The sequence below is a fragment of the Lynx rufus genome, unplaced genomic scaffold (assembly GCF_022079265.1).
Source record: "Lynx rufus isolate CCGP_SWC_20201006 ecotype Redwood Valley unplaced genomic scaffold, mLynRuf1.p SCAF_4, whole genome shotgun sequence".
Classification (NCBI taxonomy): Eukaryota; Metazoa; Chordata; class Mammalia; order Carnivora; family Felidae; genus Lynx; species Lynx rufus.
Genome location: NW_025814856.1, coordinates 38,011,217 through 38,037,847, shown reverse-complemented (window position 1 = coordinate 38,037,847; position 26,631 = coordinate 38,011,217). Strand labels below are relative to the sequence as shown.

At 41.5% G+C, this 26,631-nt stretch overlaps 1 protein-coding gene and 1 long non-coding RNA gene across 9 annotated transcripts in view; one reads left to right on the top strand and one right to left on the bottom strand.

The window, feature by feature from the left end:
* The window catches only part of FOXP1 (forkhead box P1), a 594,085-nt gene extending 571,940 nt beyond the window's left edge, over window positions 1-22,145 (top strand). For 5 of the 8 annotated variants that reach the window (XM_047096082.1, XM_047096085.1, XM_047096084.1 and 2 more), the window contains 7 exons: window positions 4,621-4,822; window positions 4,927-5,006; window positions 5,611-5,712; window positions 9,450-9,571; window positions 11,212-11,281; window positions 15,657-15,823; window positions 21,418-22,145. In XM_047096082.1, the coding sequence (XP_046952038.1) occupies window positions 4,621-4,822; window positions 4,927-5,006; window positions 5,611-5,712; window positions 9,450-9,571; window positions 11,212-11,281; window positions 15,657-15,823; window positions 21,418-21,562 (888 nt within the window). In that variant the 3' untranslated portion in view covers window positions 21,563-22,145. Of the gene's footprint in view, window positions 1-4,620; window positions 4,823-4,926; window positions 5,007-5,610; window positions 5,713-9,449; window positions 9,572-9,948; window positions 10,119-11,211; window positions 11,282-15,656; window positions 15,824-21,417 lie in introns of all 8 variants that reach the window. The other 3 variants (XM_047096086.1, XM_047096081.1, XM_047096087.1) reach the window with 2 other exon arrangements.
* Window positions 13,594-19,874, bottom strand: LOC124524067 (uncharacterized). The gene is made up of 4 exons (XR_006965157.1): window positions 19,658-19,874; window positions 18,216-18,306; window positions 16,118-16,179; window positions 13,594-14,148 (listed from the first exon to the last, which is right to left on the bottom strand). It is a non-coding gene; the product is annotated as an uncharacterized LOC124524067 (long non-coding RNA).
* Window positions 22,146-26,631: the final 4,486 nt, after the last annotated feature.

Below are 26,631 nucleotides of genomic sequence, written 5' to 3'. Positions count from 1 at the left end.
CTGTCCGGGGTTTACATCAGTGGTTTGTTTATTTTTTAAAAATGTGAGTGACTCATCATCTTTAAAAGAAGAGAGGAGGTTACTGTTTAAAAACTCAAAGATTAATCTTTGAGAAAAGGGCTCAGTAGAGTAGCAGGCAGCTGACAGAGTCCCAGTAGTCGGGATGGGTAAGCTTCCCAGGATAGTCCTTGTGGAAGTGAGCTGGGGGGAAAGCCGGTGGTCGAGGGCCCACGTGCATTTAAGACAGAAAACCCTCCAGCTAGTTCAAGTGACGTAAGAATTTAACTTCTGGCCAGACCCTCAAAGCGATTATCTTTGCCGAAGTCATCACATGACGGAAACTTGCCATGTAGAAAATATGAGAGTTACTAACTTTTCTAAACATAGCAACTTCTTTTGAAATAGAAAATGGACACAATAAGAAAAATAGGAAAGAAACCCTCCCTGCCTCCCAGTTGGATCCCTTCCTGCTCCATGCCCCAGAAAAAAATAAATAAATAAAAAATAATCTTTTAAAACCTTAACTACGATCAGAAACACGAAGCGCATATGCTTTCATTTCTAATTGATGATTATATTAAGATTTAATAGTTTACAATTAAGATGAATATTTCAAGATTATAGCAAAACCCACACCGTTCCCGATTTGCTCTTCTAAGATGGTAATTAATTTTTCTTTTTCTTTCTGTGGGTGTGTGTGTGTGTGTGTGTCCACTGTTTTCAGAGACCTTAATTAAAAGAGCAGGTTTGGTTTGAACACAGAGCCTGTTTTGAATCCTTCCCCCCCCCATCTTGTCTCTCCCTCGTGACCTTCCTCCCTGAAGATGGTTTCTCCTCAAGACAAGCATGTGATCATCAAACAGAAGTTTAAAAGTTAACAAACTTCTATAGCAGTTGACAAGGTTGACATTTCATTAACTTGTTGGTTCAGCCTTCAAATGATTTCACGAGGCGAAGCACCCCCTGTTTGGAGTTTACAGCTTTTTGTTCTTCCTTCCCTCACAGACTACAGTCATGTTTAATTTGGAATCTGGGCTCCTTTGGCAAATTAGCAATTAGAACAATTTTGTGGGAATATGTATATGTGTCATTAGTTTTCCTGCAAATTAATAGCAAGGGCAGAGGTCGGGCAGAAATTTTCCACTTGACTGCCGTTCCTCTATTGAGACTTGGCACTTGGTTGTGGAATGGCCACAGCTGCTCTCAGCCACCCTCTTCCTGGAGGAACTGTCTTTTAATTAGTTTACCTCACAGCCATCATTACAAATATTACTGCCTCCCCTCCTCGAAGTAAAATTACTGTTTCTACAAAATATTCCAGTGACATCTTGCACCACCTCACATTGGTGGTGGGGTCACTCGAATACAGCATTTAATCATTAGATCACCTCCGTCCGCGTCTCCTAATTAGAACCCTTACAATACATTTTTATCTGGTAATTAGCTGAGATTGGCTGCTTCCTCTGTGGCTTATTAGAGACAGCCCAGCAGTGGGTGTGAATCACGGTGTCATTTGTCAAGCCTGGTAAGCCCCCTCTCTGCTCTCTTCTGGCTTGTGTTTATTTCCATTTGCTACCTGTGCTCAACAGCCTCCAGAAAACGCTACTGCCTATGTCTTTGTGGGTTGTGCTCACCCTGGAGGGATTGATTTTATTTTGCACTGTTGCTTTTTGGGTACAAGCAGGCCAGGTGTTAAGACCTGTGGTAAAAGCCACAGATGTCCGATTCTTTTCACATTTTATGACACAGTACCATGTGACTTGTCTGATCTACATGAGCACCAGAGGATGGATTCGTACTTGCTGAATGTTTACGTGAGTTTTGAGTTTTTGGAGTGGAGTGGACTTGGTGCCCTTCCTCACCAAACGGGACAGGAGCAGGCACAGTTCTCGAGGCCGTGGGGTTTCTAATTTTCATTGCGTGTTTAAGAAAGTGACGGTGTTGAGGGGGTACCGTTCTTAAATGGAAAAGGAAAGCCAAGAAGTACAATTACTCTCAGAATCGCTTTACAGTTGTTACGCACACTTTCCCTTGAATAGCGTCTGTATTTGATGGTAAGCTCTTCAGGGGCAGCAGTTAAATGTTCTATCCCTGTTTTTGTCATTTCTCTTCCAGATGCCTTCTGTTGGCTCAGTGATATTTATTGAATGTCATTTATAGGCGGGGATTAAAGCTATTCACTGAATCTTTTCCAAAAATAAGCATACAGAAAAATGAAACAGGCTAGTGTTTATTTTTCCCATTAACTGGGCCTGGCATCACAAGCGTGTGTCTGACTTTCGGTTCAGGTTCAGGATAGAGGCAAGTTATTTCATCGATCAACAGCCTCAGTTTGCTCACCTGCAAAATGTTGACTAATAACATCTCACTTATTGGTGATGGTATGAGACCTCAGTGAAATCACGCAGCGGCAGGTGATTTACAACAGTGGTTTCTACAAATGGTATCCATGACTTTCCAGGGTGTTTGGCTATTCTTACATCCAGCAGCATCTGAATTTTAAAAGCTGTATATTTATGAGCAGTAGCCTTTGAGGCACTAATTTCCTTGACCCGTTGCTTGGGCTGATGCTTATACACACTGTTGCTGTACTTGGTCAGTGATTAAGGCCCAAGGCAAAGAGGAGGTCAGCCCCAGCCTTCCCCCTTGGCTTCTCAACTCCACTCCATCCCATGGCTGCTCCTCCGAACTGTAAGCACTTAGTCTGCAAATGCGTGTCACCAAGTCAGGTTTCCAGCACTCATAAAAAAGCAGCTCCCAGCATTGGCCCAGCTTGCTGGGGGGTGGGGGGGGGGGGTTAAGGGCAGTGTCCTCTCCATAGCTTGCTCTCCTCAGGCATGGGGGTTGGGAGAAGGGTCTGGCATTAGCAGAGTCAGCATTTCAAGAGGGGAGTTACAAAGCCAAGCACAAGTACAGGCTTGCAACCCAGTATTCCTTTCACAGTACCATGTGTACATTTTTCAATTAATATTTACCTAACGACATTTGATCCTTCTTTTCTTCACATCACTCGTCTTTGTTTCGTTGTGCTTTTTTATGGAACCACCCTAAACATACGGGAGGCGTTCTCATGGCTTTTTTTCATTACCAGAGGATGGTAATTAGTTGAGTTGAGTCTTCTCAACAAATTCGAACTTTTCATAGGCTCTTTATGAATCCGGAGGAATCTCATGTTTAATACCTTGTACAAATAATGCCTTGTCCATCTGCAATGGTGAAATACTTATGTTGTTAAATGATTCGAAATGTGGTTTGAGAAAACATTACCAAATAAGCCTACTTTGCGTGGGTTTCTTGGATTGGAGGCTGGCTAGAAGTATCTGAGATAGCAATTATGTGTAAATGGTACTATGTTGAAAATAACCAAGTTCTTTATCATAGCCAGACTTACATTTCTGGGAGAACAAATTGTGGGCAAGGGGGACAAGCCCTTTTCTTCAGTGTTACTAAGAGAAGCACTTCAAGGTGAAGTCTAAATGGAAGGAAGGAGTAAGTACTCCTTCATTTTCCCGTATACTCCTTCAAATAAACAAACGCCTTTTCCTGACCTGATGCTATAGATTCAATCATATTACTGAACATTTGAAATCTGAAGAAAAGTTTTTAGTTTCCGATCTTTTTGTATGTCATTTTTTTTTAATTAACAGATTCCAGTCGTACATTTATTAGAGTTTAGTGAAGATTACCCATAAAGCTTTCAAAGATTAGTCTCTGTAACTAAATGCTGGTTTACTGGATCAGTGCCATTCTTTTTAATATGAGTCATAATAGGCCAGACATCTTTGTGATGGCTCCCTCGCTGAAGTTACATTATGAAGTAGCCTATCACTGTACCAGCCAGTGTGGTAGCCACTGGCTGCGTGTGGCTATCTAAATACAAGTTTAGGGGCACCTTGGGTGGCTCTGTCTATTCCACGTCTGACTCTTGGTTTTTTTGGCTTAGGTCACCATCTCACGGTTTGTGAGCTCGAGCCCCACATCGGGCTCGGCGCTGACAGCGCAGAGCCTGCTTGGGATTCTCTGCCTCCCTCTCTCTCTGCCCCTCCCCTGCTCACTCTCCCCGTCTCTCTCAAAATAAATCAATATTTTAAGTTTAGTTTTAATAAAAATGAAGCAAAAACAGTTCCACACTGGCAGCAGCCCTTTGCAAAAAGTGCTGTGTGGAGAGCTCAGGTCTAGCCCAGCGTATCCCAAGAGGTGACTTCTGCAACGTTGGGGTTCAGCGGGTGCTACCAGAACTCCATCTCCCTGTGTGCAGTCTGCCAAGCACAGCATGCTACTCAGGAGGGTTCAAAAGCACAAGTACTACAAAGACGGTTCTTGATGACTGAAGAAATGTTTTGACCCCGAACTTGTCAGACTCACTGGGCTAGATAACCCCTTTCTGCAAACACTCATCTATAACTGTCTTTGGAGAACACCTGTGTTTCCACGGGTCCATATCCTTTGGACATGGCCAGAGGTATTTTCAACTATTCAGTGGACTCGCCTCCTATTCCAGTTGATTAGAGAAGGAAAAGTAGCCAGGCATTTCCTGTGTTACTCCTGCTGGATTTCAGATGCCTTCTTGCTCACCGTTTTTTTGTGAAGGTCTTCTAAGGATTATTCTTGTCCTCACAGCTGAATCTGGTATCAAGCGTCACACTCTCCAAGTCTGCATCAGAGGCTTCTCCACAGAGCTTACCTCATACTCCAACGACCCCAACCGCCCCCATCACTCCTGTCACCCAAGGCCCCTCCGTCATCACCACCACCAGCATGCATACGGTGGGACCCATCCGCAGGCGGTACTCAGACAAATACAACGTGCCCATTTCTTCAGGTAGATACTCCATCTGTGCCTCCCGTAGAATTGTAACATGCAGTTCTTGTAGACCAGCCTCTCTTTAAAAAGTGATAATTAATAGGACAATGATTCTTATTTAGCAGATATCGCGCAGAACCAAGAGTTTTATAAGAACGCAGAAGTTAGACCACCATTTACATACGCATCTTTAATTAGGCAGGTAAGTAAATAACACAGTATGTGAAGTTCTAGCAAAAGGTATACATGTGCATGGATATATTATATTGATGAAGTAGATTTAAAACCGTTTAGTATGCAGGCATGCTAAAACCTTTTCTATAAGGTTTTTTAAAACTGCAATATATAACATAATTGCTTTTGATTAAGTATTACAATACGATGTGATTATTAGGAAATTCATTTCACACAACAGTGAAAATGAGCCTGTTTAAAGATGGCAAGTCAATTATCACAAGCTACAGTAATCTCTGATCCCTAGAATTAATCTGAGCTCTAAATAATTACTGAGCTTTAATCAGCTAGTGAAATGTTTTGCATTTCTCTTTGATTCTGCTTTATGAATGACTAATAAATTAATATTTCTGTACGGAAACAGAAATAAAAACTCAAAACAATTAGATAATTCCATTTTGAATTTTGCTATTGAACTGTTAAATACAACCATTAATCTTAGATCATTTTGTGAAACCTTTCTTGGGCTTTAGCTCTGAATCATGGTCATTTTATATTTTCAAGAAACTGTATAATGACGATTCTGCTGATTTGGTCATAAATTATCTTCTTTTGTCACTTTTGCTTCACAGGCCATTCTCGAATCTCCAGAAAAGCAGCTAACACTAAATGAAATCTATAACTGGTTCACACGAATGTTTGCTTATTTTCGACGCAATGCTGCCACGTGGAAGGTAAGCTTTCTCACAGGCCTGTTTAGGCTTGGATCTTACCTTTTTTCTTTTCTTTTTTTTTTTTTTAATTAACATTTTTTTAAGCTTATTTATTTTGAGAGCGTGAGCCCGAGTCGGGGAGGGACAGAGAGAGAATCCCAAGCAGGCTGTGTGCTTTCAGCACAAGCCCAACGCCGGGCTCGATCCCACAAACCATGAGATCATGACCTGAGCCCTGATCAACAGTCCCACGCTTAACCGAGTGAGCCAATCAGGTGCCCCGGAACTTTCCATTTATAAACGACTTTGTTGTAAGATACATGAGTATTGTTTTCATACACACAGAGTCAGAGTTATGGGAGTATTTTAGTGAGCGGATAGTTTATTGGGATTAAAATGCTGAGACAGAAGACTCCTATTACATTGGCATCAGATTTTGGATGGACCAGCCAGTAAAATCATTTCTATCTGATTGTTACTGTGTAAGGGAAAAAGAGTAGAGGACACTGTTGGCCCGATGTTGAGGTTGTCCTGTTATTTAAACAAACCTCATGCTTTTCAGTCTTAAGCCTCCACCAGAATTTGCTGAGATACACAGCTTCTTTTTTTTTTTTTTTTTTTTAACCTGGGGAACTAAGACAGACTTCACATAACCTTAACAGGTTTGATTCAGAAAAACAAAAATTTTTAAAAAGCTCCTTACTGTAATTAGTAGAGAAAGCTACACAATCTAAGTAGTAGCACTATATATAGGAGTCATTACAGGAAAGCAAAATACATAATATTAAGGTTTTGGATTTAGTTCCTTTTTTTTTTTTCTTTTTTGCATCAAACTATTAATCAGAGATTCATAGATACTCTGAAAAATTGTGTACCTTCACTCTAACACCAAACATCTGTTTGCTGTAAAACAGATCAAATTCCTCAGCTCCACGGGGAATGCCCTAACAAGGCTGGAGGGTCACATGACATACCTCATTTCTAGTTGGGTCATTTTCTGCTGTATTCAATGAAGCCCTCACAAATTTTTGAATTTTACCTCTCAATTTCTTGGTTTAAATGTTCCTGCTATCGAAGAGGGCCAGTCCCATGTCACAATTTTTTTTGCTCTTTTGCTACCTAGAATTCTCAGAATGCCCCAATTCCACCACAGTTGGGAACATTTAAAATGCACATATCTTAGGATACTGTACGTCCTCATAAATATGATAGGGATTAATGTTAGGGTGCAAAGGAAATTCGCTTTGCTACTTTTTAAATTTTAGATAGGACAAAAACAAAAGCAGAAAACAGGTTTCCTCTGTTATGTTCTTGGTAAGTTAGCATTTTAAAAGAAAATGAATATAACCATAGAATTAATTTATCAACCTTACCCAGCCCTGCATATCTATTATGGCTTGAAGTGTCCTTTTTCATTCCATTAAAACACTTGGGTGCTGAAGGAGACCTCTGTTCAAGATCTTCCCCTTTCTTCCTCAGCCCTCCTTAGGGGATAAAATCCAGAGTATCTTTAGCTATGAATGCTTTCAAAATACAGGAAGCATAAGCATGAAGCAGACATTTTCTTCAAATTGCCTTTTTTAAATAGCAAATGATCAAATTTAAAAATAATTACTAGTTGTGAATATGAAATTTAGGCTCAGATCTACAGCTTTAACTTTTTCATTTTTGCAAACTGCAGGAAAAAGTGCCGTCAGTATGAACAATCCTAGATAAAGCACCAAATGATTCATCTTATTTGTATTGTAATCTTAAAAGATGAAATGCCCAGTTTAAATTGTGACTGAAAGGGGCTCACTCATCTTTTTGGGAAACTGGATTTCTGGATATTTTTGCAGAGCTGTACGGTCTTGGAAAACAAACCTTAAGTTTGAGTTTATATCATACATGGCTGTATGCTTGAGACAGATCAATAGCATCCTTCTGGCAGATGTGGTTTCTTTAGATCTTTTGCAGGGCTAAACATTTCGATGCTTATTTTAAAATATTAGACAATGATAAGGTTGAGGGGAAATGTTGATTTTTTTCCCCCAATTATGTCTTCAATGTGTATACATGATCTGTCTGGGATTTTTAAAAAGAAAACTTGGGTTTATTTTAAATCTCCTTAGTATTATTGTTTTAGGAGGTAAGAGGAGATCCTTAGTATCCCTCTCCTGTGCCTTAATAAAGAAAAAGTTTCTTGAAAGAGGAGACTACAATTATAAGCATACTTGAGAGGACAGATTTTTTCCCATGTAACATGAGATAAAATTTCAGCGATTTTTCTTTTGTTGTTACGCAAACCTATCCCACCAATTAGAACCGGAAGTGTCCTTCCATAATCACCTGGATGTTTTGAACCTCCCCCCATTATGCTGGCATTGCTCAAAAACTCTGAGACTTTATCCCGTGGATTCCCCTTGTGAGTAGTTGATGACTTAGCTGTGAACGAAAACTTGTCTCCTTATCTTTGAATCTGCCGTAACGGAAAAGAAAAATCCTCACTATCTAGTTGGACCCCTCACAGAGTCACCAGTGGTGATTACCTACGCCTTGAAACACTTCTCCGTATGTTTGGAGAGGAAGTACTGTGGGTAGCACCAGAGGCGGCATGCACGACGTTTGAGCAACGGCAGCATCATTGGAAGGGAGTGGCGGTACCACGAGGCAGGGGAGATGGGATTTCTGCATCCCCTCTTCACGCCACAGTGGTCACCCCGCTTCTTCCCTCTAGGAAGAAAGTTTTGAGTAAATGACATGGGTCTTTCTGCAATGTCCTCTTGTCTCACTTTGAGTCTAAGTCACTAAGTTCAACCAAGAAGGTTACAGACATGAAGCTGTGCTTCCTACTGGCCCCATTACGGGTTGTGCATTTCAAAGGAAAGATGAGCTGTGGAGTTGAGATCCTCCTTTCTGGTGGAGTTTAGATGTCAAGGGTCTCAGTTAAGAAGGCTCTTAGAAGTGACTTTTAACCTTCAGAAAGAAACACGGTGGGGGGAATATAGAAATATGTATCTTTAGGAACCATCAGCTTCAGCAGTATTCTCTTTTTGCCATTGAGAGTTTGACTCAAGTCTTCCTCTGGTGTTTTCTGTTAATTAAGATAATTGCCCCTAGCAAGAGCCAAGTTTGTATATATTCGGGAAGGTAAGACATAGTTTGATGATGGATACTGATGCATTGGGGCTCATGTCATTCCCTTATCCTGTCACCCCCATGAGGCAATGCTCTCAAAGGCAAAATCCAATTGAGATAAATCTGACGAAACCCACAGAAGGTACTAAAGCCAAAATATTGAAGAACAAAAAAGAACCAGGACGAAACGTATTCAACAATATTATCACCTTGCACGATTTTTTTTTTCCAGTACCCTTTTTTACGGGAGAGAAGTGGGCTTAAAGGGGACAGTTTTATGCTTTTACATGTTTCTTTATTTTGAAGTGACATTAACAATATTTTCAGATTTTTACTGTGAAACCTATTTTGGGCTGATATGCATATTAACTATTTCTTCTGGTTCACTACTACCAGAGACTAAATTTAAATGCCAAAGTATAATTAAGTGGTAATTTTGGTGTTTTTTTTTTTCTTTTTTTTTTTTTATTTCTCCTTTTGGAAAAGGCATCCTTCACCACAAGAAGGTCGTCCACGGGGGTGGTAGCTACAGGTCTTGGGGACGGTTTTACAAATGCGGACTGTGAGGCTGAATGTACTGCTGTTTTTGGAGTCTTTTCTTATAGAAAATGTAAATGTTCTCTCTTTTATACTTGCTGCAGAATGCAGTGCGTCATAATCTTAGTCTTCACAAGTGTTTTGTGCGAGTAGAAAACGTTAAAGGGGCAGTATGGACAGTGGATGAAGTAGAATTCCAAAAACGAAGGCCACAAAAGATCAGTGGGTACGTCCACCATGTTTGAACTTCTTAGCCTAGCTCGGATTGTGCTAACAAGTGCAAAGTAGAGGCTTTTGGCTGCTAGATGGTGTTAGACCAAAGAACTGGTTCCACGTTGTCTCAATTAAGGGAAGCAAAAAAGCATTTCATCCCTCCTGTTTTGTATACCCACCAGTCCCCCCGCCCTGCTTGCCGGTCTTTGTTACATCACACGCTAGTAGCTTTTAGGTGGCAATGCATATTAACCCTCACAAACCATTGGCTTATGCTTATTGCATTTTATTTTCTTTTTCCTGTTCCCTGTATTGGATGTCTGTTCTGCCCCCCCAACCCCGTCTCCTTTTGTTGCCACTTCATCTCCTTTGCTGCTGCTCCTATCCCAGGGTGCCATTCGCACCAACCTCTCACTGCATAAGTGCTTTATCAGAGTAGAGGATGAGTTTGGGTCCTTTTGGACAGTTGATGATGAAGAGTTTAAACGTGGCCGCCATATTCAACGAGGCCGTCCTCGCAAATACTGCCCCGATGAAAACTTTGACGAGCTTGTCGCACAGTAAGAGCCTTTACTTGCTTTTGTTTTTTTTTTCTGCTGTTGCTTTGGCTTTGCATGGTTGACTCATCCCATGTAGTTTTGCATTTCACCAAGTAGCGGTGCCACGGCTTTCTGCAATGGAACTAAATTGTGTGATTTGTACATGTATTTCTCTTGTTTCTCTTTGGAACACCAGTGCCTTGAATAATGCTTTTTTGACGTCTTTAATGCAAACAAATATTGGTTGTATTTTGATTCAGCAGCTTACGGGGACCCTTTAAACCCAAATACTGTGGCGTGAAAGTCATTCCTCCAAGTAAAAAAAGGCAGCTTTTATTTAGAGTTCAAATATGTCTTTAACTGGGTAAATTTCTTGTTACTTGCTCATTCAGTGTAATAATGTAACTGAAGTGAAATGAATCATTAGAAATCAATAACAGCAAATACACTTCCTTTAAAGGCCAGTCATAAATCTGGGTGACTTCCTACTGGAAGCCACACTTTCCCTTCAGTGTGTCCTGATAACTCAGCTAGAGATTTTTTTCCAATGGCCTCTTGTCTTCCTTTGATGAAAGGACGACACGGCGTGACGTATCAAGAAAGATTTCGTCCCAGCCTCCGTCCTTACTTAGGAACAATCCTTCCCTGTCCTGCTGTCCATCTTTGTTTAGCACTAAATGTGCCTGGGAGGGAGATCATGCCCTTCCTCCTGTGGTCCATCTGGAGTTCAAGTCACGGAGAGGATTAAGAGTCAAGATTCTTCTCCCCAACTCCCAGGCCTCCCCTAGCCCGACGCCCCAGAGCTTCTGCCTTTCTTTGGCACTCATGGCAGCTACTAAAACTTGGTAGAGAGTGGTCCATATTTGGTGAGAAAAAAATTCACCAGTGGAGGGGCTGGTCTAACTTCAACCAGAATCGTGCACCCAGGTTCCCGGAAGCGGCCCCATACTAAAGCCAGGGGGCTGGGGACAAGCCCTACCTTTTCTTGGGTTTTGTTAATGGGGGAAATTTCTGATTTAGAAATCAGGATACCAGCAAGCGTAAGATCAAACTTAGCTAGGAACTCAGGGGAGGATTGCGTTTAACTTTGAGTTTTTATCTTTTTCTTATGCAGTAACCCTTCCCTTATTAAAAACATGCAAAGCAGCCACGCCTACTGCACACCTCTCAATGCAGCTTTACAGGTAAGATTAATGGTCGTCCCGAATATGCGGCAGAGGCCCGTGTCTCCCCCACTCATTTCAAAATATATTAGCCTCGCTCTAATTAGATATTAAATTTTAATTCCGTTAAACTTTTTTCTTAAGTGCACAAAGCATCGTACTCCCTGGAGGCAAACACATTGGGCTGTTTCAGCATTAGCAGGATGCTTAGCATTTTGAATATTGTGGCAAAAAAATTAAAAGTTCACTTATTAATATTTATCAGCAGTATCATAATTTCCATCCTCTTATTTCAGAATTTCACTTGAGGCAAAAATACCACAAGTGTAATTACTCTAGCACAGCTATTAATGTGCTGGATGATAGGCCACTGGATCACATGACCTTCTATTGTTCACGGGTTTAAAGAGAAAGCAGAGCTTTTTATTTCTTCTTCTCAAGTCTGTTTCCGCATCTTTAGTCCATCGCGGGGGCAGGGGAAGAGATCCAGGTTTGGTTCACTTGGTACAAGTACACGGTTTCTGTTTGAACTAGAGAGGTGTTGGGGAAAACTCTTTACGTTTCCAGCAGATTGCTCAACATTACATAATAAGCACACGGAATGTTTGTTTCCTACTGACACACCAAGCACTCATTACATAACCAGCATTACCGGGGGATGAAGACACCGGCCTTGGGCAGGAATGAGCTTACCCCCCCCCACCCCCCCAGATACGAGTAACCAAGGCTGCCCAGCCTTCTGTCTGTGGCGTTTCTCGGTGGTCCAGGTTGAGTTTGACCCTCCCTCGACTGTTCTAGAAGACGCGCCAAGGGAGCCTTGCTAACTTTCAAGACATTTTCTCTAGATAGATTGGACATATATAATCCAGTGGGGCTTTATCACCCCGATGTGTCGTGCCCCTCCAGAAGGCCATAATACACAGATGCAACCATTTGCTGAGAACGAGAATGTGAAAAAGGCTCCTTGAGGGAGAAGGGGAGAGAATGAAAAATTGTTGAGATACTTGACGTTACACGAACAGAGTGCAGTGCAGAGGAGACCAGGACAGACACCCCGTTGTCACTACTCACTGCACAAATGTTTACTGAGCTCCTAACCTGCAACCTCCGTAATCAGGACAGGCTCACAGCTCCCGACATTAGATGATACACCATTAATGCGGTTTCCTTTCAGGGGCAAATTCACTGAACTTAGCTTTTCAGTAATTATATTTATTTATTTTTAGCCCGAACCAACTTTACTAGGAGGAACTACTTTCTGAGTTTCTGTTAATTACTTGTAGTTTACACAGTAACTTTAGAAAAGCAAATGAGCGCACGCTTAGATGCCGCCACTGTAAATACCATTCATTAGGAACTTATTTTCCCTGGAGCCTTGTGAAGTGTGAATTTAAAGGCTGCTCTATCTGGGAGAGTATTAAGATTACAAGCACATTTTACATTCATGAGGCGGAAAGGAAAGAAAAAAAAAAAAAAACGCAGTGATCCTCTGGATTCTCTTAACTATGTGAGTAATTTGAATTAGTATGCCTTATCATGACAGACCTGTTCACGTTTCATCTCCAAAACATTGGTTTTTGGCATCCTCTCTACCCTTTCTCTACTTCCAGCGGTAGCCCCAAACTGTCCTGCACTTTTCCAAGAACACTTTGTTCGCATAATGAGGTGAGGTGAATACATTGATAAAAATTCACGATTTGCCGAATGGATCTTTTTTCCCTCTGCTCTAGGAGTTTGGATCGATGGTCAGTAGACAGTCTCAGGTCACTTTCTGCTGGGCAAATTGAATCAGGATTCTACCAGCAGCCTTTCCTGCCCATGATTGCCCATTTACATTTTTCAAGACAAGTAAAAATAATAGTGGAACAACATCTTAAAAAGATTACTAGAGCAACATAATGCATGATATACAATATATAAAATAGGACAGCAGAATCCACTACAGAAATAAAACATTGGACGTGAGACAGATTGCATTATGCTCTGAAAAAGTGAAGTAACTAAGGGTAACCGTAAAGCTTCTTATTTATAGACTGCCTTTCCCCCGAGGATCTTAGCATGGTTCATGTTCCAGGAGCAGTGGTACCTACAGACTTCTGCCCCATTACTTGAGCACCTGAGTTCTGTTTTGTGTGTGTGTGTGTGTTTTTTTTTTTTTTTTTTTTGGCAGAGGTGTTTGATATGAAACCACATACAGTACACAGGACCATTATATGATTAAGTCCATTATAAAAATTGTAACCCACCTGCTTCCACTGAGGCATCAGCTACAAAAAACAACCACTTTGTAACACATAAGCAGTTGGTAGAAAATGTTTTTAACTTGGGGGGGGGGGTTTGATCACTCACTCAACAAAGAATGTACAAGAAACTCTGCATATCAGGCACCAGCTTCTCTTTGCTGCCCACTTGATCATTATTGTAAAGGTTATTAATGCTGGTTTTCTTCACTTACATCTTTTTTGTCTCACAACCAAGGGATCAATACAAGTGCCTGCCTTTTGGATGCCTTTCACTGCTGTGGCTGTTGGGCCCCAGCCCATAATGACCTTCACCTAGAACACTTTGAGAGCCAAGGAGAACAGATCAGCTTAAGAAGGTTGCTCTGTCCATAGGGTGACCAGCTTCTCCCACAGAACACATTCTTACAAACATTGCAGTTTTGCCTTTACCTCTCAGTTGTTGACTCGAGAAGCTGTTGCACCAGGTTCTGACTGTGTAGTAGTGAAATGCTCTTGTGAGAGCTGATGGTTCCTGCGGAACTTCCATGATTAAGAGAGGCATGACCACTGCGTTGTCTCAAATAAAGGCAGTTAAGATGCTTGTCCAGCTGCAGTTTGAAAGAAAAAAAAAAAAAAACAACCTGGCAACTGTTGTTGAATTTTGCTCTGCCAAAAAAAAAAAAAAAAAAAATGCTTTATTGCCATTACCAGAGATCTGTTGAAAAAAGTACTTGATGCAAATTATTTAACAAACTGTAGGAGAGCGGAGAATGTTCAGATTTGCTGTTCATCAAAATAAGTTCACCACATTTGGAAATAAAAACAGGATTCCCCCCCCCCTACTTGTTAAAAGAAGGCAGTTACGTAAATACAGAAGTGGAGAGAAGGGAAATCTGTGAGATTGCAGCAAGAGGGCTTGGCTTTGAAATAGCGCCCTAGTAAGTGAAGACCCATCACCGGGGCTTGTATCTAAGAAGGCATTCCTGGCTTTGCAGTTTGTACAGTTAGGGAGGCTGCAATTGTCATAATAGGCACATTCCCTGCAGCCCAGCTCTGCACCCGTTCTGTCTTCATTTTTGGCTCGCTCTCTCTAGAGCCAGGATTTCTAGAATACTTTGGCCTCTTGTATCACTGGCCAATTGAAGTCACCGTGCCAGATTGTCTTGTGATTGTACTTTTTCCTCATTAGGATGGAAAACCAGGCATACTGTAGTCTGTAAGAGGACAGTTTTGATCAATCTTGGTCTAATTACACTGCCAGTTTTTGAAAGTCTGCCCTCTTCACTAAAATGAAAAGTTACTGGGTCATAATCGCTACCCAAGGAAACAATATGGATACTTCAGTCCAGGGTCGTCTGTAACTGTTGGCTGCATTTTAGACTGGGTGGTCATTTTTCTCAAATGCAGGAGGATAGCAAGTGAACAGCATCCCCCCACCAGACTTCGGGATTTCTTATTTTCTCCAATTCCACACTTTTTTTTTTTTCTTGCTGACACTCATTTGGAGTGACAGGTATCTTTTTTTCTTTAGTCCTAAAATTCCAGGTGACCGGTCTGAGTCTGAAACATTGAGATAACTGGTCGAAGGTAACACCACGCAAACTACACTAAACAGATTCAAAAATTATTAAAACAGAAATGATGCGGGTGGGGGGGATAAAAATTGATTCCAATTCTATAATCTCTTCCTTTTCTCTAGGATCTAAGAGGTAAATGTTTATGGAAGTTCTCATAAGTTTGAGCTGTGCGGCCCGAATAATTGGATCAAATCTTTAATATCCAATACTGGAGTCATCAAAGTGGATAAAGAAATGAAAATTCCATTATATTTCCCTGTGATCTGGAAATATTCAGTCCCTCTTGAAGGAAGGCATCAGACAGAAAGCTCATTTTAGATAGCCTTGTCTAAACCGTGTGACTCTACCCAGCAGGGCTAAATTGAGCCGTCCCTCCCCTTGAGCGGTTTGGTCCCAGCTAGCTCTTGGAAACCAAGCTTGGGACATGTGTCACAAGTCTTAATGTTAAAGCAGAGTCCTTTTACACCTGTTCGAAACTTGCATTTGCCGGCCACACGGTGAACGTACCCGGAAGATCCTTGAATACGCCCCTAATTAACAGCTTCCCTGTCTGTGCATATTCTGCGTCCTCATACATTTTCTCTCGGTTGCTAACAGGCTTCGATGGCTGAGAATAGTATACCTCTATACACTACCGCTTCCATGGGAAATCCCACTCTGGGCAACTTAGCCAGCGCCATACGGGAAGAGCTGAACGGGGCAATGGAGCATACCAACAGCAACGAGAGTGACAGCAGTCCGGGCAGATCCCCTATGCAAGCTGTGTGAGTACTGTCCACGCCCAGAAGGTCTCTGCATGCGATGTGCACACGAACTCTTCTCGAGCTGCTTTTTAGACCCTTTCTGTAATTTCTGCTTTCCTAGAACCTAGGTAGAAGTTGGTGCTTCTGGAAATGTTTAGCTCGGTTAGCACATAAAAGGACCATTTATACTAACGTTCCCATAAAAGCAATCAGCTTCATGCAGCCCTACAAGTGCACACGGCAATAAAATGGGTGACTCATTTGCTTTTTTTTCCCTCTGCTTGGCATCTCAGGCCATTATTTAAGCCACATTACCTTTTCCTCCTAAAATCGGTATGCGTCTCTGTGAGTTTGTTCAACTTGCTGGTGTGCTGAACCTGGCAGGGGGAGAAAGAGTGCTTGTTTACTTGGTTGTGATAGTCCGGACCGCAAACACCACGCTCAAGCGTGATGACCAAGCATTAACGATGGCACAAATGAAAGGCCGCCTGATTTATAGATTGCTTTAAAATATCAAAAGGAAAATTAATAGGAGCATTATAGCAGCAGACGGCAGTATAATGAGCACCGTATAACTGAATGAAGTGATGGGCGATGGTTGTCCATGCTGAATGTGAACAGCACAGGGACTGGGCAGACCTCCCGAGGAGGAAGAGCTCCCTCTCTGCTCGGGAAGGCTGCAAAGAGAAGAGACACCACGTTTTTCCAAGTGATTGGATTTGCGGGGGATGCCAGGGAGTGGCCATCTCTATCTCTTACCAAACATCTGCTAAACCGTTGCCCCCTTTAAAGGGACAAACCAACCCAGCCTTTCCAGGACTGCCAGCTCCTGGAATCGGCCCCTTGTCTACACCCGGTTTGTGAATTCCTTGACCGACATCTTATTTTAAGGTAATTTGAGTGATGGTATGACCTGGAGCGATTAGCAACAGAATGAATTGGCATCTAATGACAGCAGGGAAAAAAAAGAAAAAGATAAAAGGCTGTCTGCCAGGGAAATGGGTAGGTTCGAGGGGAATCTGAAATTTGATTATTTAGCATTTGAATGTCATGCCCAAAGAGCTTTGAAAAGGATCTTTAAAGATGGAAATAATCGTTTTTAATTTACAGGAACCATCTCTTCACATTTAGTACACAACACTTCAAGAATGCGTTTGTCTTTCACACTGATTCTGCCACACATCACCTCTTCTAAAGCAATCTGGTGCTCCCGACTTTATTGTTATCACACTCGTGTTCGTTTTTAAATCATTGTCCTGACAGGAGTGTTTACTCAGATATTAAGGAAGTTCAGAGCAAACATAAATTGGTATATAAGCCGCTTCAAGCAATACTCATTAAAGCAAATATATCCGAAGTTACTGGTTGGAAGAGAGACTATTCCTCACAATCTATCTGCACTCCAAAGGGCTGGTGGATATACATTCCTGTTACGTAGTGCAAAGGATTACTGAAGAGAGAAAGATATTTGGATCAGAGCCTCGGGCAACAGTGGAGAATGATGCTAATTTTACTGTACGAGATAAAGCCCCTCCAAAGTTCCTAACTTTGAATGAACCCCAGCATTACCAGAAACCATCTATCACAAGCGGCTTAATTTTTAATGAAATGAAGGTTTCCGTTGTTTTCTGCTGTGTTTAAGGAAACCCTGGGTACAGATGTCATGACGCACGCCGTTGCTCACATCTCCCCGGTTTGCGCTGTTTGCTAAATATAATTGTGTGTTAACAGCATCGCCCTTGTGCCCGCTCCCAGTGTCACAGAATGTTACTCTTTTTGACCCTCTGTTTCCATTAAGCGACTTCTGTAATGACACAGTTTTCCTTCTTGTGCAGTATGCATTACCCGGCTATGATGCAAATGGTTTCTTAACTGTTCTAGTCTGTTGGAATAAATCAAGCTGTAAACTTTATAGCGTGGCTTAAAGAACCTTGTTAGGACCGGCAGCCCAAGCTTCGATCTAGTGTTGAAACCGAGCTCCCCGTTCTTACCCTTCCCGTGACACTCCACTACTACCCCATTTTGTTTCTCCTTTGAAACACTAGAAAGTACTCCCATAATTATGGCTTTGGGGCATTATACTTTTATCCCGATAGGAACTAACGGAGCTACAAAGCAAAATACTCCATGCTGTGCACACACCCTCAGAACACAATGCCTCTAAACACCAGTCAGCTTTAGTCAAAAACTCTCATGTTCCCAGAGTGGCTAAACAAAGGAATTACTCAGATGTAAGAAGGGAAGTGTGTGGTTTTGCACACAGTTTCCATCGGGAACTGTTTGGCAAGTAGGAGATGGAGAGAAAGGTGGGGCAGCGGGGTGACGTGCAAGATGGCGCATCCGTGCAGTTCCGATTTCCAGGAGACACGCACTTGTATGTGAAGAATAGTATCTTAAATAGTTTGCATCTCACCTGAAATGTATCTTGCTTGGAAATCCATTCTCTCGGATTCTCTGAAGCACCATATGCCCGTGTGACTGCATTTGCCACACTCAGGGGGGATCTGCTGGTACGAATAAATGTTGTGAGGCTGGATTGCATTTCTCTGGAGCTTTAAGGAGCCTTAATATCTAACTCAGTTGTGTTGTCAAGGCTGTCACACAGATCTCGTCAGTGAGCTAGCATTTGTCGGGGACGGGCTCTGCATTAGGCACTGGGGCAAGCCAGCATGCACGACAGGGTCTTAACCTGTGTCTTGGGGTTGGTCAATAATCATACTTGACTTCAGCTGCAACTTTCAGGGGAAAACAAAATATTCTCTAATGTGACCTGTGTTTGGGGAGACTTACACTGTATCTGGTTTGTTTTTGTCTGTGCCTAGCGAAACAGTCGTCAGAGTCAAAAATTACAAAGCAAGAACTTCCTCAAGAATATTCTATTTCTCAGTCTTCCCACCCCTCCCAAACTCAAATTCAGGTTTATAAACCTGAATAGATGAATAATTAAGCATATAAGAAGGAAAAGTGAGAAAACGATGATCCAGGATACTACAGTGAACTTCAATACAGGACTTGGTAACACACAGATACATTTCTTGCCAAACGTGAATCAGTGGAGAAGAGGGGGTAATTTGTGAAGTAACACTGCTATTGAATAGTGAAAATATGATACTGAAATATGAAGAAACGTTCACCGTTGTCAGTGATCCAGGAAGCGCAATTTAAAGTAACCTGCGCTTACCTTACACCTGCTAAGCAACAAAATATTTTAAAGTAACGCTTGGGGGGGCGTCTGGGTGGCCCAGTCAATTGAACATCCGACTTCAGCTCAGGTCATGATCTTCGCAGTTTGTGGGTTAAAGCCCCGCAAAGGGCTCTTTGCTGACCCCTCAGAACCTAGAGCCTGGAGCCTGCTTCGGATTCTGTGTCTCCCTCTCTCTCTGCCCCTCCCACGCTCACGCTCTTTTTCTCAAAAATAAACAAACATTAACAAAAAAATTTTTTTTCTTTAAATAAAAGTCATGCTTGGAGCTGATGAAGTTGAATCTAAATTGATACAGCCCCTTTGGAAATTAATACTATAATAAATCATAAGAACCATAAAGATGTTTTTGGCCTTTGCTCCCAGAATTTCATTCTTAGAAATTTATCCTGAGGAGGTAAATCAGCAGAAATAGGAAGATTAATGGATAAAAGTGGTTACTCTATTATTCAAAGAGCAAAAGAAAGGAGAAAAAAAAAAGACCTTCACGAAACGCCCAGTATTAAGGGACTGATGGGTCCGCACAAGAGGTCTCATACAGCCATAAAAATTACAACTGAAAAAGCTAGCAAAATCATCTTATTTCCATTATGTATGCAGTATGTAAAAATATTACCCCCATGGGAGAGAATAGGCAAAAACAAAAAACCTACCTTAATTTGGGATTTTGGGTGATTGTTTTCTAAAGGAGTCATCGTCACTGCACCTAATTCTTCCCAAAAGAATAGAGGGTTTCCTCCGAGGGCTGGCTTCAAAGGTATCCTGGGAGGTTTCAATGCTCTGCCGTTTCCTTATTGAAGTTCCTACTGATCCGTGAACCCCATCTTCACTTTTCACAGGGGCTCTTCAATTACACAGCCATTCCTGGGCCTTACTGTACAAACACAAATAAGTAGGACCATTAAAGAAACTAAAACGAGACGGAGCACGACCCGTCAAATGGGCTGTATTACAACTTCGATAAATTTCGTTTTGCAAATCATTTTGAAGAACATGGGCACCATTTTTTTAAAAGCTATTTACCCTGACATCTACCCCCAAACCCTCTCTAGGCTGTGCTAATTTTAGAGTCAATTGGTTTTCTGAAGGTTCACATCATCAAGGGCAGTCCAAAGCACTCCTGTTTGTTTTTAAATGGTTCGAGTGGCCTTTGGGGTTTGCGTACATCAATTATTTAGGAAGTCGGCCATCCCCAGTACCCCCTCTTATTACTAATACTTGATAATGTCAATTAAAAAATCCTCCCTTCTGCAGCTTGTCCCAGCGATGGGACCATTTTAACTTGAATGGTTCTTTTACATATCAAAAGGCTTGCAACAGAAAGTAATTTGTATTTGCAAAGGATCGGTTGTAAATATGATTTACGAACAACATTTCTCAATTGTTATCCCCGTGGTTTCGCGTGATCCCCCGCAGTCCCCTTCAGGTGAACCCTGTGCGGGTCCATAATGAGAAAGTTGGCAGATCTCGTCACAGGCTACGGCGTCCCGGTGGCCGCTACCAGCCGGGCCTCTTGTTTTGCCTTGTTTACAGCTGACAGCGTTATTATTCTGATTGGGGCTCTGCTTTCTTATCATATTGTTGTGTTGGGCGAGCCTTTTCCTCTCCGTTTGTGTTTCCTGGCAGGGCTTTTCTCGCCTTATTGACAGTTTGTAAAAATATGCATTAATTTGGAGTTTCAAGCATGTATCATGGTGTCTCTTTGCTGTGTTTGCTTGAAGTTGATTAATGATAGAACCTCGCTTGGGGTCGGTCTCTGGAGACTTCTTTCACAGGTTCTGCATGTTAACTAGCAAAGCAGAACACACAGCAAGCCATGATTAGCCCAGCCTCCCGCACTCTGTGGTCCCCACAAAACACCATTGTAGTGCAGATTCTTATTTCACGTAATTCTTCCAAGATTTGTATTCTTCCACCCAGGATGCCCCTGCGGGGCCTGTTATCTGGTACTCAGAGTACCGTCCTCTTCGGACCAGCAGCATGGCGTGGGAGCTTGTCAGACATGCAGAGTCTCAGGCCCCATGCCACCCCTGCTGAGACACACGCGGCACTTTAACAGGAGGGCAAGGTGATCTGAGTGCGCTTTAAAGTGTGAAACGCACCCCTGCGGGAGAGGCTGCTCTGGCCAGGGACTGTTCTAGAACAGCACTGCCCCACAGGAACCTTCTGCCCTGATGGAAATTTTTCTCTCTCTGCCATCCAGTGTGGTAGCCACGGGCCACACGGGGCCCTTGAGCACTTGGAATGTGGCACTGAGAAACGCAATTTTAAATGGCATGAAGTTTTCATTCGTTTGAATTTAAATAGCCACCACCCAGTCCTCCATCTAGGGAGGCTTTTGCTGCCCCCACCCCCAACTTGCCCTGGTCCGGAAGGGCCTTCCGTGAAGTGAACCTGTTTTCCTTCCTTCCAGGCATCCTGTGCACGTCAAAGAAGAGCCCCTCGATCCAGAGGAAGCTGAAGGGCCTCTATCCTTAGTGACAACAGCCAACCACAGTCCAGATTTTGACCACGACCGAGATTACGAAGACGAACCCGTAAATGAGGACATGGAGTGAGCATCTCTGGGCAGGCCAACCCCAAGAACGAAGATTGGGGGGGAAAAACACGTCAAAAGTCAGCAGTGAAATTGTTCTCCATTTGTTGTACAGTCTGGAGGATTTTCACTCCATTCGGACAACTCTGAAACGTGTTAACTCTGAGTGCCATCAAGAATCCCATTTGGGAGTATTTTTGATTTTTCTACTTTTTGTTGAAAAAAGGAATTTGTACTCTGTGCATTGGATGGACTTGTTTGGTACTTGGGATTTTCCTCTCCTAACAGTCAACATCAGTGTTGTAAATTTGCTAAACTGATTCACTTTTAGCAGCAGACTTTGAACTGCCGTCCTGCCGACGTGGGACACCGAGGACACCCAACTGAGCATGTGCGTCTAAGCTGCAGACCAAGCCTCTGCCCAGAATTTAAGGATTCCAATGGACGACCTATTTGCACAGTACTGCATGTTGATTATCACTGCCTTTACTCCTTTTTTTTTTTTTTTTCGTTTTTGTTTTGCTTCCAGTTGGGATGGGGAAGGCCTTTGTGTGTGTATTGGGGGGAGGGGGTTAAAAAAGTAATTATCCCAAACTTTTTAATGTATTGCTTTTTTTTTTTTTTTTTTTTTTTTTTTTTTTTTTTTTTTTTTTTGCTTCTACTATACCATTTTAAGTTCTGACCTCAGGCCTCCATTTGGGCCCACGGCCTCCTGGAGGCTTAAAGTTTTCTGTACCTTGTGATGAATGTTAATAGGTGTTTTTATTATACAAAGCTGAATGTCATTTCTCGTTTGTAGTTTTCTGTCACTCATTCCATTTTCCTTCAGACATCACCACGTTTTCTCTAAAGTCAGAAAACATTCCGTTTTGGTCTTTTTCAAAAAAGGTCCCAAATGCTGCACTCTCTACACATGAAGGTCCTCTCACACAGACCTGAAGTCCTGCCAGAAAGAGAATGAATGACAGAAAAAAAAAAAAGAGAGAGAGAGAGAGACACCCTAGGAACAATGCAGATTCATTCCACGAAGCAGTATTGGAGGTGGGAAGGGGGTGGTTTCAGTTTCTTTTTTGTTTTGTTTTTTGCAGCTACCATCATTGTCAGTAAATGCCACAGCATTCTGCGAGCACAAGGACACATAGGCAGCACTACCCCCCCCCCCCCCCCCCGATTCTCCTGCTAGACGGACAGTGTGGCTGTGGAAGGCTCTCCCGAGGGTAACCAAGTTGCCATGGGCCACAAGCTCTCTGATGTTAAAACCAGGCTGGGTTGCTTTGTTTGCAAAATGGCCAAAAAGCTGGCTTCCCTGAGCAACTCTGCTGAAAAGTGGTTGGCGGCGCTGAATTTAAACATCAGTCCAGACCTGCTTGGTGGCATTAATCTGTTTGAATGCAAATTAGATTTCAGATTGAATTTGTGATGGAAGTTAATGAGGACTGAGTTCAGCAAATGCTAAAGTGTTAATTTCAAACGTGCAAATTCGGTACTGCAGTTGAGTTTGTTATGCAATATTATCCCACCAAGCCAGTATCCAAAACTAACAGAAGACATGGAGGAGACGGGGGGTGCATGGCGCCCCTGAGCGTTTGGAGAAAGAAACGTGGCATATGCCGAACGTGACGGCCATCAGTCAGTACAACCTCAGTCCTTAGGAACCCCTCAGTGCTTCCACTCTGCACCCACTTTCCTGTCACTCATTTATTTATCTAGGACCGTAGCTTTTGTTTTAGTTTGAGAGCCTTTTGGAGCTTAATTTATATTCTTTGTACCTTTTTTTCTAAAATTACCAAAGATATTACACAAAGGTAAATTATGTTCTCTGTTTTATGCTTTATCTGATGAAGCCAAATATCCTCTTATTGTTGATCAAAGGAGGCGAAAGAATTTTAGAGGCAATTGATGAGTTATAGGCTATTGCTAACCTGAGAAAGAGAACTGCTCCTTCTTCATAGAATAAATTTAGAAGACCAAGTAGGTAATGGAACCAAAGTTGTTATTTTTGTTATTTTTTTTTTTTCTTGTTCTGTACCTCGACAGAGACCAAAATTCCTAAAGAGAGATTATGGGGCTGCTGAAGGTGAAAATGGGGCACAGTGTTACAGGAGCGAAAGAAGGAAGGGAGTCCCATCTCAAAAACCTGGATGGATGCCACTGAAAATTAGGGGTAACCAGTAAAGGAGACAGTTAAGAAAAAATGTAAAGAAAACAAAAGCTTCTACATTGGAACTAAATCACAGGCACATTTCTAGAATACATTTTTGTTTTTCTTTTTACAGAAAGAGGTATGCCACTTTGGTTTTAAGGACCGTGCTAGGATCACTGCATGAATTATGCTTTGTCTTGGCATATATCTTCCGGTTTTTTGTTGGTTTTTTTTTTTTAAATGTTTTCCTTTTTCCTTCCTTTTTTTTCTAATTAGGCTTTGGTCAGCATTTTCCATTGAAAGAAAAAAAAAAAAAAAGTAACACTCCCGTCCACTCATGAGCTTGGTACAAAAACTTCTTTGGCCATTTCTTTTGAAGCTTCACTGTGCTTTCTGTATAAAGGGCAGTCTGTGGTCACTCGAGACTTTTTTTTTTTTTTTTTTTTTTTCCCTTAACTTTTCCAGGCAGCTTCATGATGTGCAGGCAGTAGCCAGACAGGGTCATGGGAAGGGGGCCCTGTGCTTCTAAACTGAGTGGTTGCTGGTTCGTTTGGTATTCAAAAGAGGATAAAAATCTGGTAGATTAGTTCATTCTCAGCATGTGTAGCTAGACATGAGTAAAGATAACAGCATGAGAAACTGTTAGTACGCATACCTCAGTTCAAACCTTTAGGGAATGATGAAAATAAAAAAAAATACATTTCACTCAGTTGCACTTAGTCGTATGTCTTGCATGCTTAGTCTAAAGACTGTAGCAAAAAAAAAAAAAAAAGAAAAATTAGATTTTACATATCTTTGCAGGTCTCCCAACCCTGCAGAAGAACCAATTGAAAAAAAAATTCTCAGGCTTTACAGCAAGCAAACTTCACTATGATTTTTACAATTCTGATTCTGTATCCCTTGGGGGGGGGTTATTCCAGTCGCTTCTTTAGGATGGGGTTTATTATGTTGTACATATATTCCAATGTGTCTTGTGTGAATCTTTGTCTTTTTTGGGGGAGGGCAGAGGGCGGTTCTTTTTTTAGATATTGTTCCTAAAAAGGAATAAATGCATACACCTGTTTGTCAAAACACCTTTGCTTTTTGTGCAACTGCTTTATATTAACGATACTAAAAAAAAAAAATAGCTTTGGGAAAAAACTACTGTATGTAATGGAATTGCAGAATTTGCTGCACATGTATTTTATTTAGTTATCCTTGCTTTAAGAATATTGGATGACATTTCCTGACATGTGGGAGGGAGAAATTCCCTAACCTTTTTTTTTTTTCCTTTTAAATTGTAACATAGTTGACAGATTTTTTTTTTTTCTGTTCTCATTGATCAGAGCATTTTGTACAGATTCGTGTGTGTGTGCGTGCGCGTGTGTGTTAACCTGTTTTTTGATACATTCCTATCCCTTGTGTTTATCCCACCACTGCCTTCCTGGCTATCTTAAACAAGTTCATACATTTGAAAAGAGAAAAAAAAATGCTGTTTAAAAAAATGTTTTCTCCTGCTGCAGTAAATATTTTGCATGATGAAATTCCAGGGTCACACTTTCAAAGTTTATCAGTGAAGTAGTGATTAATAATGGGGAGTTGTCAAAGCTATTGAACTTTTTTGTATAAAAAAAAAAAAAAACTTTACAAGGTGCCAAGATGTAAAGACAATTTGTTACTTTTCCTTTTCCTTTTTTTTTTTTTTTCTCCAAAGAAAAGCGTACATTAGGGAGACAGTCCCTTGTATCAGGCAAATGCACTGTCAGGAATGAGAATCCATCCTACTTGTCCCTAGAGTCTGTCCTTGTAAGACAAGTGACGCTGCCCGCGTTGAAAACCAGCAGTGAAATGAAATATCAAAGCTTCTGTACACGAAGAGTGACCGCCAACCTTGCCACCCTCGGACAGCGCTAACATTACAGCCAGCATTCCGTCAGACCTAGGAAAGAATACCTTGGATTCTTAACCCAAAATCTGATTGATGTAAATCACTAGCTATTTTATTGTGGGGGAAAAAAAAAGTTAAAAAAATATCTCCTCTCCTTTCCACATTCCAGCTGAGCTCCGTTTCCAAGGGTACAAAGAAGAACATGCTTGTAAGGATTTTGAATCTTTTGGGTACCTGTTGGTTAATGGTATATATACCCTCTTGATATTTTGGATGTTTTTGAATGTTGGTTTCGCTTTTTTTATCCTGAGAATGAGACTTAAAATTCTAAAGGCATTTTATGGGGCCGGTGTAGTTCCCACGATCTCTGCTACCCAGAAGCCTTGATGAAGATGGTCTAGTCCGGACTATGAGCACGGTGCTTCGTGGATATGTGCTGCCAGTAACAAGAATTTTTTTTTTTTTCTGTTTTGTTTTGTTTTGATAAGGCATAAAAGAAACTCATTCCTTGACATCAACTGTAATTCCATCATTCCGTGTCTGTGGATACAGACAATAAAAAAAAAAAAATGTTGTGTAGTCAGTACTCATGACTGACATTATAGCATTCTCAAATGCAATAAAAATGCTGTTTGTTCACACTGGTAGTAAAAAGTCGCCACAGCCTAAGTTTCTTTCCCCTTCTGACCTGCTGATACTGTATGTTAGGCATCTGCCTTAGGTTTATCACCAGCTGCTTGCAACACAGAATTAAAATCAATCTTAACTAAAAGCTTTCATCATCACAGAGGGCTGAAGCTCTCATCCTCAGGGTTTCAAAGTCCTGAGTTTCCACTTAGAGAACTGGAAAAAAAACAAAAGCGATAGAAGCTACCTTTTCTCCCAAGGAAGTGCACCCTTATTTTTCTTCATCAAATTTTATCCAGAAAAAAAAAAAACCCACAAAATGTTTAATAACTAGCATTAAGAGCAAACTAAAATTTCACAGGAAAGCAATTTCATGAATAATTCATTAAAATTTCACATCTGCAAGATTAGTCATCCAAATAAAATGCTAATGTCAAAAACATGCACCGTCTAT